Genomic DNA, 15,301 nt, shown 5'->3' on the forward strand with positions numbered 1-15,301 from the left:
GTTGGAAACTAAATGAAAACACTAAAAAAAATAATGTTACAAAAGATTTCTATTTCTATTTCAAATAAACATGGTTCTTTTGAACTTTATATTCAACAAAGAATTCAAAATGTTTTAGGGTTTCCACAAAAAATATGAAGCAGCACAACTGTTTTCAACATTGATAATAATAATAAATGAAAGCACATTAAAATGATTTCTGAAGGATCATGTGACACTAAAGATTGCAGTAATGATGCTAAAAATACAGCTTTGATCACAGAAATAAATTACATTTTAAAATGTATTCACACAGGGAACATTTATTTTAAATTATAAAATTATTTCACAATATTACTGTTCTTACTGTATTTTTTATTGAATGAATGCAGCCTTGGTGACCCTTTGAACAGTAATGTAGAGTTAAATCTAGCTTTACATTAAAATGAGGCCCTTGGACTTTATTTTTCATTTGTTAAAAACATTTTCCCACTGATTTGTGTGATTTCCTATCTGATAGTGGGAAACCTCTAGTAGTTGAGCCTGTTAACAGATCATGAGATTGGCTGCTGGGATGCAGATGTTTTAACAGCATAGTAAATTGCTGTCAAACAGCGTTAGGCTTCTCATATGTTCTCTGATTTTCTTTTAATTTCATTCTCTTGTTAGGGGGTCTGTATATGAACTTCCCTATTACTGTGTGCTGCTGGACTGGTTATTGAAGTCCAGCACAGACCAGACTGCTTTATTAAACACCTGTAGATGATGGATCATCTCTTTTAGATTTCTGTATTATGATATCATATTATTAAACTCAGCAGGAATAATCCTTATTATCGTCTTTCTTTCTTTCTTTCTTAAACTCAGCAGGTTTCTTCTTTTTCTTTCCTTATTATCGTCTTTCTTTCTTTCTTTCTTTCTTTCTTTCTTTCTTTCTTTCTTTCTTTCTCCTCTCAGCCTGTTTGCTCACTCTATGGCACACAAACGGTGTGTGTACAGTATCTATGGCAGGGTTTAATAGCGAGGTCACCATCACCATGAGTGATGACCTCCATTGTGATGTCATAATTAGAAGCACTGGACACGCCCCCGATGCGGTCAAGGATTCTGGGGTGTTTCTCATTACGCTCTAAGATTACAATCAGCCCTGAAACGGGACTAGAAGATAAATCAAATAATTTTGTAACATGTTTATTTTTATATAAATTTTTTATAGTTCATATAATTTCCTACTGTCTAATTAATTGATTTAATTGTAAATGTACAGTGTACAGATTGTTTCCAGAAATATTCTATTTAATAATTTTTATATCTATTTTTATATGTTCCTATAATTTCCTGTAATTAAATTAACAAGTTAAGTAAATAATTGATTTCTTTAATTTTTCATTGATGCAGTGTATCGAATATTTCCAAAAATATTGTTACATAATTTTTTTATGTTTATTTAATTATTTTTTTAGTAATTTATATAATTTTCTTTTGTTAAATCAGCAAGTTTTTTAAATAAATGATTTCTTATTTTTTCATTGATACAGCATACATATTATTTCCAGAAATATTGTATTATATTTTTTAGGTTTAATTTTTTTTTATCCATTTATTTAATTTCCTAGTTAATTTAGTAAGCAGGTTATACATTATGTACTGTAGGTTAGTATTTAATTGTGTATATTTAATTATATTTAATAAATTAATAACTCAATAAATAATTGTAATTTCATGAACCACTGTTAAAGAGCACTTAATTTCCTCACAATCCTCTAATGAACCCCAGTGTCTTTCCTGTGTTTCGTTTTTTTTTCTTTCACCCAGCTTTCATCATCTCTCACCTGTTCCTGACACTAAATGATGGATCATTAATCTTCAGGCCACTTAACTGACTCCCCTCAGGCAAGAATTCCCAGAATCCCCCGACACTTACGGCCGATCTTTCATACATGCTTAGAGGCGTCCAGGGGTCAAAACACCTGTCACGCCACACTTGGTTTATGTGTCTATCTGAGGAGTGTTAAAATTGACCGGTAATCAATCTTTGTGCACTCTGTCACACGCAAACACACGGACATTACATGGGTTCTATTGTCATTGTAGATGATTGCATGATACGCGGTTATAACCAAGGATAAGTAAAGAGAGAATAGAATTAATCTAGCTTTTTAATAAACCTGGCATTTCATACTACAAATATTGACAAACTGCTTATGTGCTTCTGCAAAGCACTGATTGGTCCTTTGAGGGCTCTGCTAGCTAGCTGCTGATTGGTTGTCACAATGGTTTGCTTTACTTGATCAAAATGGGCCTAAAAATTATAGTGTGTAACTCGAATTCTTAGGATGGCTTTAAATGTTGTACTGCTTTTAAAATCGCTCTTTTGTTTGAAAGGAATAACATGCCATTTAACCATACATTTTGAACTCATTTCTCACTGATTATGGTATAGACATGAATTATACTTTACATTTATGCATTTGGCAGGCACTGTTAGCTTAGCTGGGAAGACTGTTTGCATACCGACAGACACGACTTGTGTACCTAAAAAGTTCAACAGAGCGGTTCCTTCAGCTCTCAGCATCAGGCCATATATAATGAGATGGAAGTGTGTTTTTGAGTGCTAACTTTTCTACTTCAGCTTTCTGTTTCTTGATGTTTTTGCCTTTTTTTGTGCTTTTTAATGTAAATGTTTCTGAAAATGTTCTCAATTTATTTTAATAACTTTAAAATATGGCTATGTATACTATATATATATATATATATATATATATATATATATATATATATTATTTGTTTCCAGTTAATTTTTTTTTTAACAGTACATTTACATAGTCCTGTGGTGTTATTTATTTATTATGGTGGTGTTAAAATTATTTATTAATATTAACTATTATATTACAAATAATTTTGTTGCTCTGTGCTCCTATTGTTTATTATTTAAGCACTCACATTGTAGCTGCATGTTAATGCAATGCAGATATTAGCAAAATGCATCTCTTTGGTTGTATAATGGTTTTCTGTGTGCATGACGTCGTTCTCTGCTTTATTGTGGTATTGTGAGTGAGTCCAGAGGCTGTGTGTTTCTCAGTTTGACAGGTCAGACAGCGTTAGTGTTGGCTGACATGTGCTATATATCCTCCAGCAAAACACACACAAACACATAAATCATAATTCTTCGATCAGCACGCGGTTGCCAGGCGTAGGCATGACAACCTGCCTCATGTTTTATCATGTTCAACCTTTATCACATCATCAGACAATTTCCGTCCCACCATCTCGACGTCTTATATCTACATCCATGATTTCCTCTTCCCTCCTTTAACACGTCAGTTTTCCCTCCCGTTGGGTTTGAGAGATATGACTGTATTGTACACTGCTGTGTGAAGAAGACATCAGTGTACATGAATATCACATCTTTACTGTCAATTTATACGGATGCTTTAATGTCAGTTCATAAGGATATTCACTAATGGAAGGAATATTATTATTGCTCATTCTTTATGTTAGTGATTTGAACAAACTCATGCTGCTACAACATGACATGAACTGTAGGAATTATAATATTTGAATTTTCAAAAATGGAACCTTTTGACTCTTTTTGGAAGTGGACTTTCTTTGGTTACCTGGCAATAACATAGCAATATTCTAAAAACACTCAGAACCTTAGCAACACCATAGCAACATGCTGGCATGTTTTGCATAGTAATTTCTATTTATGATTTATACTTGCATGACAAGATACACAGCAAACAAGATACACATTTTTTTTTCTTTTTGTTAGTTGCTTATAGTTTTATCTGCATGTTTTATTTTTTATCTTATGAGTTAGTTTTTTGCTCTGTGATTTTATAGTGCCTAATAACGTTTAAAATTGTACAGCACTTAAATAAATAAACGTGAACTTGGAAAAAAAGAGAAGTTTTTCTAAAATTTAATTTATAAATTAGCTTTGGTTGATTCAAAGTTAGTAAAATCTGATTGTACCTGTAAATGTTTGTACATAATACTATTATAGTATCTATTAATATTTTAAATTGGCTTTCATTTTTATATTTTCAGTTTTATTTTAGTTTTAGCAGTTTTATGTGCTTTTTGTCATTTGTATTAATTTAGCTCTATTTAGCATTAAGTAATTAATTGATTTATGTATTTTTTTTTATTATTATTATTTTTTGTACTTAAATTTAAACATTTTATTTCAGGTAGTTGCCCATGCCATTTCATTAAAAAAAATATTTTTTTATAGTGTTCACCAATTTTTTCATTTAATTGCCTCTTTTTTTGGCAGTACATTTACGTGATTGATTGATTATTATTATTATTTAGTACTTCAATTTAAACTTATTTTATTTCAGGTAGTTGGCAAGCCATTTCATTTTAAAACATTTTTACGTTTTAAAACGTTTTAAAACGTTTCTTTTTTTGGCAGTACATTTACATAGTCCTGAGGTGGTAAAATTATTTAGTATTATTATTTATCTAATTTAATTTTATGTAATTTTTAATTTAATTGAATTATTGCTTTATTTAATTTTTACATTTAATTAAATTTTTATTGCAATTAATATATATATTTTTTATATAGTTTAGTTTTAGTTAACAATAATAACACATCTCTGAATTCAAGTTTGCATACTTCTGCAAAGTGTGTGTTATGAAAAGTTTGTGTGTGTATGTGTGATAGTAAAGCATGTAATTATATGTATACAGTAAGCCAGTACACCGAAACTAGGACATACTACAACATCATCAAATTAGTCTTGGAAACACATCAGACAAACTAGTCCTCATTTGTAGCACATGGGGTTGTGAGTAATATTAGCCTAAAATAACATACCATCCAATCACTTTAGTCATCATATTTTATAATACAATGTTTTGGGAAGCTCTAATCCTAATCTTGCAAACTTTAGTGTGTATACATCGAACTGCTCCATTCAACATACCAAATATCCAGCTCTTGACCTTTTGCTTTCCACTTTTTCCTCTCCACAGGTTTGTGAGGGAGAAGGAGAGAGGGAGAACTAGAAGATAAAGTGCTTGTGATGTTGCGTGGGGATGATGCCGAATATCAGCGCCGCTATCACACTCTGGGCAGCAACACGCGCCGCCTCTCCAACCCCGACATGGAGGCCTTTGCTAAGCTCCACAAGAGCGGCGACATGGAGCATCAGAGAAACAAATACCCTCCGCAGCACGCCGCCACACTGGTCAACACCAACTGTGCACGGCAGCAGGTAACACGCTACTATCTGTGTGTGTGTATTTGGTATATCTGCTCCAAATATGTTGAGCCTTGGCGATCATATGGGAGATGCAGGTTTGAATCAGGCCCGTTTTGTCTCCACACAGTTAGAATTAATGTTCCAAAAATGCTGTTCTATATTTATGCTCTATGTTTAAAAATTGAAAAGGCCTTTGATGAGTATTTTTCCGCTTGTCATAGTTTTTGTTCCTGTCTCCTCTTCTGTCTGTCATACTTCCTCCCACCTCTAATTATCTCTTTCTTCCTCCTCCTCCTCTTTGCAGTCTTTCTTCTCTAGTAGGGTGGTTCTTGATAATTCAACCATCTCTACTGTTATTGCACATATTGAGAGTGTGTGTATATATATTCACTGGAAAAAAAAAATGGTGTAGAAAAAATCTCCACTCAAAAATTGCTGGTAAATTTCACAATTAAGTACAAAAAAAGGCAAGTAACACACTGAATTAAACATTGAATTCTGAAGTAGAAAAACCACAATAGTATTTTCTTGTAATGTATAAATATACTCAATTTTTGCTTTTTTTTTGTTAATTTGTTTGAATAATAGTTGATGTATTATAAAAAAAAAAAAAAAAAAAAAAAAAAAACACACACACACACACACACACACACACACACTACTTTAATTTTTAGAGTTGTTAATTTCATTATTTTGACCTGGACTAATAAGCAAGCACATAGTGACCATGCATAGCAGTGTTACTTTAGTATAATTTATACACTATTTGAATTTTTAGTCATATTTTTTAAAATTAGCTTTTCATTTTATATTTTCAGTTTTAGTTTCATTTTTAATAATTTTATGTGCTTTTTGTCATTTTTATTATTTTTTAAAAATATTTCTATATAGTTTTAAACATTTTTGCAGTTTTTGTTAGTAATTATTTTAGTTAGTTGCCAATGCAATATTTAAAATAATCTTTTATTTAATATTTATATAGAATTTTATATTAGCATTATTTCAATAAACAAAATTGTTTTAAACAATTTTAAGGTTTGGTCACAGTCAGTGTTCAATGAAAATCCAGCCATTATTTAAGTTAGTAATTAAACTTACAGTTAGTTACCAAGACAATGTTCAAAAATGTTAATTTTAAGTTTTTTTTGTTTATTTTTTATTTTTTTTTTTTATTTTTGTTTTATTTTAATTTAATGTTTTTTTTTTTTTGGTGGTGCGGTCACATTAACGGTTGTTTGGCAAATTTTTGCGGGCAACACAGTCAGTCTAATAGGAATCCATGTGATCAGGAGTTTCACATTCGGGTGAAAAATTTAGTTTTTACACCTTTAGTTTTAGTTAAACAAACAAATATTAAATACAAATTAACAACACTGCCACTTAGCAACATTCTGAAATACATTAGAAACTGCATAGCAACACCCTGGCAACCACCCACAACAGCCTAAAGGCCTGTTCACACCAAGGACGATAACTATAAAGATAAAGATAAAGATGTAGTTCTAAAAATTTGTTCTCAATATTAAAGAATAGAAGAGTCCACACCACAGCTCTAACGATAAAGGCACAGAGAAACGATATCATTGAAATCACTTTCAGAACTATTTTCTTTTCCAAACTGATGAACAATAAAACCTTGACAGCCAATCAGAATCAATCCTGCTATGACGAGCTCGAGAATTTAAAGCGTCAGACGAGCGTGCGCTTGGAATAAACAGACATTGTCATCCACTGGTGTGGACGCTGATATAGTCATCGTTCTTGGAGTGAACAGGCTTTAACACTGTGACTGCGTAACTTTCAAATGCACAATCACTGAAATTCTCATTAGAAAATGCACAAGTCTAGCTTATATTGGCAGCTATGTGCAAATCCATATTGCCATTTGCTCTTTCCTTTCAGCCATCCCTCTCTCTCTCTCTCTCTCTCTCTTTTGATCAATCCCCTCTTTCTTTTCCTCTTGGAATCTCTCCATCATTCCTTGTATTTGCTCTGTGTATTTGCCCGTCTGGCTGCATCCATCATCTCCAAACACCACTGGAATGAGAAAGAGAGAGGGGAGTCTACCGTTACCATGGTAACCAAGCTCATGTAGGGAAATCAATGATATCACATAGCTAGCTGGCATACAGGGGACTGAGACCCAGAGAGAGGAAGAGCATTGAAGGACAGAGGCTACATGAAATGACATTCGCATTTCACTTCCATAAAGTGACGTATTAGTGCATGAAACAGGAGAAAATTTAGGGCGGGACTTGGATTTATTCTTCAGGAGCTGATTGGATCTTGCAATGTAAGCATTATGTATCAGAATGTGAGTTTGCAGTGGATTGTGGGGGTCTGTTCCCCTCCTCAAAAACCACCGGCACACACTTTTGAGGATTTTTGACAGGGACGTGAAGGCTGAAGGTCAAGTTCATCGTTCAGAGCATCTCCATGTAAACCAATGGTAATGATTCTTAAAATCTGACTTAAAATGTAATGTTAATATGCATTAAATGGCTGTATTAATACTGGCAGCAATTCAGAAAATCTGCATTACCTACAACAGCCAAATAAAACTGTGACTAAACGGTTATTTGGCTATTAATAACAATCAGTTGAAACCTTGTTTCTCAGGCATTTATGAGAGTTTTCTTTGGAAAAACATGCACTGAAATGCGACTTGCACAATAAGACCAGGAGTGTGTATTAAATTAAATAGGGTCTATTATGATTTCTTGTCAGCTGTTAGCTTCAGGATGCAGAGAGAGAGACTAGCTGAGAAAGTTACTACAGTCCATAGATGAGGAGAGGAGAACTAGATAAAGAAAGTCGGCTGAGAATGGAGCTAATTAATTAGTCATGGTATCATACCTTCTTCAGTCTGTGAGGACATGAGAAATCCTCAGTGAACAGAGAGTGAGAGACTGACAGCTTGATGGTATGATTGAGGATGTAATCAGGTGCAAATAGTGTGTGTGTGTGTGTGTGTGTGTGTGTGAACATGTATTACGGTGGGACTCAATATATGAATGCTCTCAACCTGAAAGCATGAGCATTCACATACTGTACCATTTTACTTCTGAATTTAGACATACTTCAAAATGAAACAGAATATTCAATGGGATTTGTTTTTTGCAAGCAACATCCATCCATTCTATTCTATTCTATTCTATTCTATTCTATTCTATTCTATTCTATTCTATTCTATTCTATTCTAATCTGGTTTATTTTATTTTATAAATGTTTCCAATTGGTTCCAAGTTGAATGTAAAGATTTAACTATTTACTTTGTTTTATAAATAAATTATTTCATTGAATAATAATAATAATAATTAGTATTGATAATATTATTATTATTAATAATAATAGAAGTTGTTTTTGTTATTTTTGCCTTTTTTTCCATCTGGAATAGCATGCACCGATGAATCATGGACAGTAAAATCAGGAACGTGTGGAAAAGGTCACATGAGCATTTGCATACAATTTTACTCCTGTATTTTGACATACTTTAGAACAAAAAAATAAAAATAAATAAACAAGAAACAATATTCAAGATATATATATATATATATTTAAAAACAACATCCATCCATGCAGTCTCTATTTATTTTATTAAAATTTTTGATTACCTACAGTACAGTTATTGTTCCAAGTTGAATTTAAAGATGTCATTCTATTTTTTATTTGTTACATAATTATTTAATAATAATAATAATAATAATAATAATAATAATAATAATAATAATAATAATTTGAGGCTTTTTGATGTTTTTCAGTCTAGAATTGCATGCACAGGATTGGATTATGCACAGATCAGCAATGTTTTACGAAAGTAAAAAGGGACAATTTTGGTTTCATGTTGAATTTAACGTATGCTAAATTGTAGTGATATTGTAGATTTCTGTGTCGTCATAGCAACAGTGTAGGTGGTTGTATGACATGCAAGTATAGAAGCAGGTGTGGCCTGCCGCAGTGTCTGAGTGTGTGTGTGTGTGTGTGTGTGAGAGAAACACACCCACCCACACACACACACACACACACACACACACACACACACACACACACACACACACACACACACACACACACACACACACACAAAGAGAATCATGCCTTTGTGAGAGAGACATAAACAATGAGAGGCAGAGAAAGGGATTGAGAGAAATATGATGAGAGGCAGGTGGGTTTGCTTGTCAAGTCAGGGTGGGTCTTCATCTCATTTCTGTTCTTCCTCACATACTGAACTACTCTTACTGTAACTAAAGCCCTTCTGCTACTGTATGTGTGTGTGTGTGTTGGGATGTGTGAATTAGTACATTTAAAAAGTGGCTTTTGTGTTCTGCTCTGACGCACACACTTCTGCTGGCCTTAGCGATTAGCTAAATTGCATCTCAAAACATAGTGAGCTACCTACCTTTTAGGGCATGTTTGAACATTTAATTTGAACAACTGAGCATGTCTGTGCAAAAATGTTTTGTAGGCAGTGTTTTGAGTTTCACCAATATGAGAAGGCAAAAAAGCACTTATGTTTTACATGGCCTGTATGAAACCAGAAAAATTATGCTCATTTTTCTCAAGCAGTATCTGCAGGTATCCAGGGGTTGCATATCCCATCTATTAAGATGTCTAGTAAGAAAGCACAGATTTGCCCTTCCTAACATTTCCAATGATATCCCACAATCCTGTATCTGTGATGGTTAGTTGAATGGAATGTGGCATTTAAGACTATACAAATATTTGCAAATATTCATGTTCAGTTTATGGTTTTATTTCTACAGATAAATAAGAGTTTGAAAGCATTAAATATTTGCTTGGTTATCTCTAAAACTCACATGATTGGTTTCTACAGCAGATCAGAAAATGAGATGTTGTGGTGCCTTGAAAGCCTGTAAAACAATTTTCCTCATACAACAACACTGTGTTAAACCAATGGCCTTAGGTTTTTGACACAATCAAGGATTTTTCTTAATTTTGTGTAAAATGTGGTTAAGAATATGCTTAGAATGTTTTTCTATTGGCTACCAGCACCTGTCAATCATCGAACAGAGCTCAAGTATATCCTTATTTTTATATTCCAGCCAAAATGTTTTTCATGAATGAGATACACTTCTGTTCAAATTTTTGGGGTCGTTATAATTTGTAAAATATTTTTTAAATGAGTATCTTATACTCACCAAGGCTACATTTATTGATTAAAAATAAATAAATAAGTAGTACATAAATAAAAAAACAGTGATATTGTGCAATATTATTACAACTTAAAATGTTTTTCAGTGTCGCGTGACTTTTCAGAAATCATTCAAATATGCAGATATGCTGCTCAAAAATAATTTTTATTTATTATCAGTGTTGAAATCAGTTTGCTGCTTTGTGGAAAAGTAACCATGATGCAGTTTTTCACAGCTTTCTTTTATGAGTAGAAAGTTCGTCAATTTGAAATAGAAAATCTTTGCAGCATTTTAAATGTTTTTTCTGTCCCTTTTGATCAATTTAATGCATCCTTGCTAAATAAATGTATTAATTTCTTAAAAAATAAAAACCTTACTGACCCCAAACTTTTGAATGCTAGTTTATGTATTTAAATAGACCTGCATAACTCATTACTCTTTCCCTTCTGTCTCTCTCTCACATTCTCTTAGCAGCCACATTACTGGAGTTTTAAGGTAAGAGACGTCTCTCCCTCTCCAGATGTCTGTGTTTGCATGTTTATGTGTTTCTGCATGTCTGTGTAGCTTTAATGATCCTCAAGGAAAACTTCAGATGCAAAACATCACAATATATCCACAGTGCAATCCAACTAAACAATGCATGACACAAAATGGCACTGAATGAATGAAATGTATGAATACATTAGCTGGTAATGGTCTACTGAATGAATGGTGAAACGCTCACAGGGAGTAACATTTAATGTTAAATTGTGCACAGTGCATTCTGAAGGTGCATACTGGGAAAATTCAGCAGCTCCGTAGGAGCATTTATTATGGAAACTATATGGCAAATGATTTATTTATAGATGCATTTCCTGGAAGTCCATCTTCAAGGCAAACTCCTCTACAAGGTTTCAGAGCACTGACTCACCTCCAGGTCTTCAAGATGTGAGAAGTGAAGCAACCGGTCTGCATCCCCCAGGGGCGCTCGGGACACCTACAGTCTCTTTGGCAGTGGGACAATGCTGGAACTCCTCCAGAGCTGAGATACCTTTCACAGGATCAGGAGAGAGGACAGGTGTTGAAGAACCCTACGGAGCATCCCGAGGCTGATTCGTTCAAGCTGTGCACGGCCTTAATAGTCTTCTTTAACTCCCTGGAGAGCTGAACGTGACAAACCTGCGATCTGAAGTGTTACTAAGATCCTTTTGAGCAAGAAATTTGCCTTCAGCTTTCTTCTGGCATGCTCTGTTCTTGTAAGCTGTATAAACCTTCGGATGAAAAGCATTTTTTCATATGGCGAATACAGTGATCAGAACACCAGGAACATTTTCTAGTTTTGTGGTCAAAATCATTGAAATCTCACTTGTTATTATCTATGATTTATAAAATGGCGACAGATTAATTGTTGTGGGTTCCATATATGCCTAATATTATTATTATAATAATTTTATTATGCTTACTGGCCCTTACTGGTTTTAATACTATTCACAAAGAATCACACTATAAAAATAGTAAAAAATAACCAAAATATTTATAATTATAACAAAATTAGGACTTTACAAATACACATTACAAAAAAGAAACCTATGATTAAATAAAACTTTATTTATCAAATATTGGTATTTAATATTTTCGTTTTCAAAAACTGTAATTAACACCATTTTTCTTTTCTTTTCAAAGTTACTTTATGCTTACTACCCCTAATTATGATTATTTGCATTTTAGACTTATTTTGAGCATACAAATATATGCTTTCTCCAAATGTAGCTGTTGCAAGTGTAACCGTTTAGTCAATTATTACTTTTTATTTATTCACTGATGGAACGTTCGAGAATGTTTAAAATTGTTCGCAAAACGGCGCCATGTTCAGCGCATATCATATACAAACAATCAGTATTACTTTAATTTATCATAAATAGTTAGTGCCTATAATCATTACCATGAAGCTTGAAACTGATAACCGATACTACACTTGAATTTGAATTTACTTCACAACTGTTAAATAAGTGTTCTATGTGTCTCCAGAGAGAGCAGCCTTCAAAATGAGACACAGCTATAGTATGTATATGGGTACAGTATGAATGAAATTCAGATCTACTACATCTGCCATGTTGTTACTGTCACATGACCTACCAATGTCAGTTGCATTGCTTCACTGCCATTCATAAATCTTCTTTCGTGGCCTCATGGGATAGTAAAGTGTCCATCGAATGCACACTTCAGAATCCGGGCGGAAGAAGTAGGTCATCTGGGTACTTTTTGCCTTATCGAATACTATGAATTCAGACATACTACTCACCTCACATACTGTATTTCGCCTACTATATAGTAGGGAAGTAAGCGATTTCTGACGCAGAATGTGTCTCTTTTGATAATTTATGAAATAGTGATCTACAGGGTTGCCAGGTCTGCGTAACAAAAGCAAATAATCAAATAATCACTACATGTTTGCTCTGGTTATGGGCAGTGTACATGTAGGTCGTTTTTTGCAATATACTGTTATGAACGTGCTGTAAAACAGGGACATTTCTGAGGACAGGAATCTAAAAGCCACCTTGGTTACCCTAGAAAGGAAACTATTTGACAGCTTCTGGCATGTGGAAACACACACGGCTCGCTTTGGTTAAATTGGCCCCAGGTGTACCGATGAGCTCGCGGCATGCTGGACTACAAGAGAACCATCCGCTGTGCTGAACCAGATACTTTCATCACTGTTGGATTTTCTCACACGCATATATTAGATCTGAATATTAATAATGGATATCAATAATGAATAGATTATGTTAAAAATTCAGCAATTTATAATTAGTTGCCATTTAGACACTTCATACTGGGCGATTGTAAATGCTTTTATAGCTGGGACAGTTCTGCCCTGAAGTGTCTCGCTCAAGGACTCGATCGTCGGGCCTCGACCGATTGCATTTCCCTGAATCCCTCTTCTCTAATTGTTTCCTGTCCGCCAGTGTCCAATCCTGTTAAAGGTGAAAATGAAATATTACTGCAATTTAAAATCAATAATTGAATGCATTTTAAAATATAATTTGTTCAGAATTTTCAGCATCATTAGGCCTACTCCAGTCTTCAGTGTCACATGATCCTTAAGAAATCATTCTAATCTGCTGATTTGCTGCTCATGAAAGCTTTCTGATTATTATCAGTGTTTAAAACAGTTGTGTTGCTTTTTCAGGATTTTTTTGATGAATATAAATAATTTATTTTAAAATAAGAACAGCATTTATTTTAATAAAATAAATATATAAAAGAATATATAAAAATAACAGTCAAAACATTAATAAAAACTATATAATATTATCTCAGTGATACCAAAATAACACTTGTGTGTGTTTATTTATAAAACTCATTAACAAAATAAATTCACATAAATTTATGCTTTACACAATGTCTTGTTGTTGCCAAGTCAATAGCAAATCCCCCTCTCTGGCCACACTTCTCAATCAATAAGTGCTGTCGTGTTGATGCTGTCATGCTAATTAATGTATTTACTGAGGGGAAATGAGGTTAATTCACTCTTATTGCGAAGCCATTAACCTGTAGCCCATAGAGACAGATGCTAGAATCAATGATGCTGCGATTCTCACTAGATTTATGCATTCATAATTACAATATTGTCAAACTGTTACATTTATTTGGTTGGTAAATAAATGTTTGAAACTTGCAGCACATTCCTGATTATATCTCTCGCTAGAATGGTATTCCAGGACTGTTAACACCCGTGAAATTTGCCATGGAGAGGCACAGCTGCAAACATCTGTCCTGTCAGTCAAGACTTCACGCATTCTCATTGCCTGGAATGCATGTCAATCAAAATGTATTGGCCAATCAGAAGTGCAGGAACAGTGTGGTCAGGTTAAGAAAGATTCTTAGGACTGCAAACTTTCTCTGTTATGCACCGCCACATCCACATGTGCTGTGCTGAGATTTAAAGAAAGCAGATATTGCTGTATGGTGTAAGTAGAAACCTTTTCCTCTTGAAAATTTGTAAAAATGTCTGTTTGTTAATCTGTTTGACATTTTGGTTTGTTATTTAGGAAACCTCTGGAATGTCAAATGTTTCTTTATTAAATTACTTAAATTTTAGCTCAAAGTTAAATTATTATTATTATTTTTTGTTGCTGATTTAAAACTCATTGGTTTATTTTTTCATACACACACACACACACACACACACACACACACACACACACACACACACACACACACACACACACACACACACACACACACACACACACAATCAAACGGCTAGTAACCCATTGAATTAATTGTGAAGTTGAAGAGTAGAAAGACCAGAACGTATTTTCTGGTAAAATGTTTTCCAGTAATCTTTATTTACAACTTTGTAAAAAAAATTACAGTATAAATAAAAATATAAAGCAAAATCCAAGTAAAAAAATTTAAATAGAAAGAAATTAATGCTTTTATTCAGGATGCATAAAACTGATCAAAAGTGACAGTAAAGACTTTTATAATGTTACGAAAGATATCTCAAATAAATGCTATTCTTTTGAACTTTCTATTTGTCAAATAATTTTAAAATTATATTTTTCACAGAAATATAAAGGAGCACCACTATATTCAACACTGATACTGATTTCTATGACTGAAATGTGTATATATTTATATGTTTAGTTTATGGTATGTTAAAGCTATATTAAAAGTATTCAAACAGAAAAGTAGAAAATATAAATTATGAAATCTTACGACCTAAAAATGAACAGAAATGCAAATATATATTCATATGAGTGAAGAGCTAAATTGAAAAATCAACATGAATTTGAGGATGCCTCATGTGGGATGTCTTCTTTTGCTTCAGCCACAGCAGAAGTCGAGCTGACATGATCATGTTATCAGCATGATCTGAGAATGTTTCAGCCTGCATGTGTTTCCTTTCACTACTTTGGACACACACACACACACACACACTTTTAGTATCATGTATGAGTTCAT

At 33.2% G+C, this 15,301-nt stretch overlaps 1 protein-coding gene across 5 annotated transcripts in view; it reads left to right on the plus strand.

Moving 5' to 3' along the window:
* LOC109069209 (SRC kinase signaling inhibitor 1-like) overlaps positions 1–15,301 on the plus strand; it is a 50,685-nt gene that overhangs the window by 9,742 nt on the left and 25,642 nt on the right. For 3 of the 5 annotated variants that reach the window (XM_042714693.1, XM_042714695.1, XM_042714696.1), the window contains exons 2-3: positions 4,969–5,210; positions 10,823–10,846. In XM_042714693.1, coding sequence (XP_042570627.1) covers positions 5,019–5,210; positions 10,823–10,846 — 216 coding nt within the window. In that variant the 5' untranslated portion in view covers positions 4,969–5,018. Of the gene's footprint in view, positions 1–4,968; positions 5,211–7,253; positions 7,648–10,822; positions 10,847–15,301 lie in introns of those variants that run through there. The other 2 variants (XM_042714694.1, XM_042714697.1) reach the window with 2 other exon arrangements.

Source organism: Cyprinus carpio, chromosome A24 (genome assembly GCF_018340385.1).
Source record: "Cyprinus carpio isolate SPL01 chromosome A24, ASM1834038v1, whole genome shotgun sequence".
NCBI classification, from domain to species: Eukaryota; Metazoa; Chordata; class Actinopteri; order Cypriniformes; family Cyprinidae; genus Cyprinus; species Cyprinus carpio.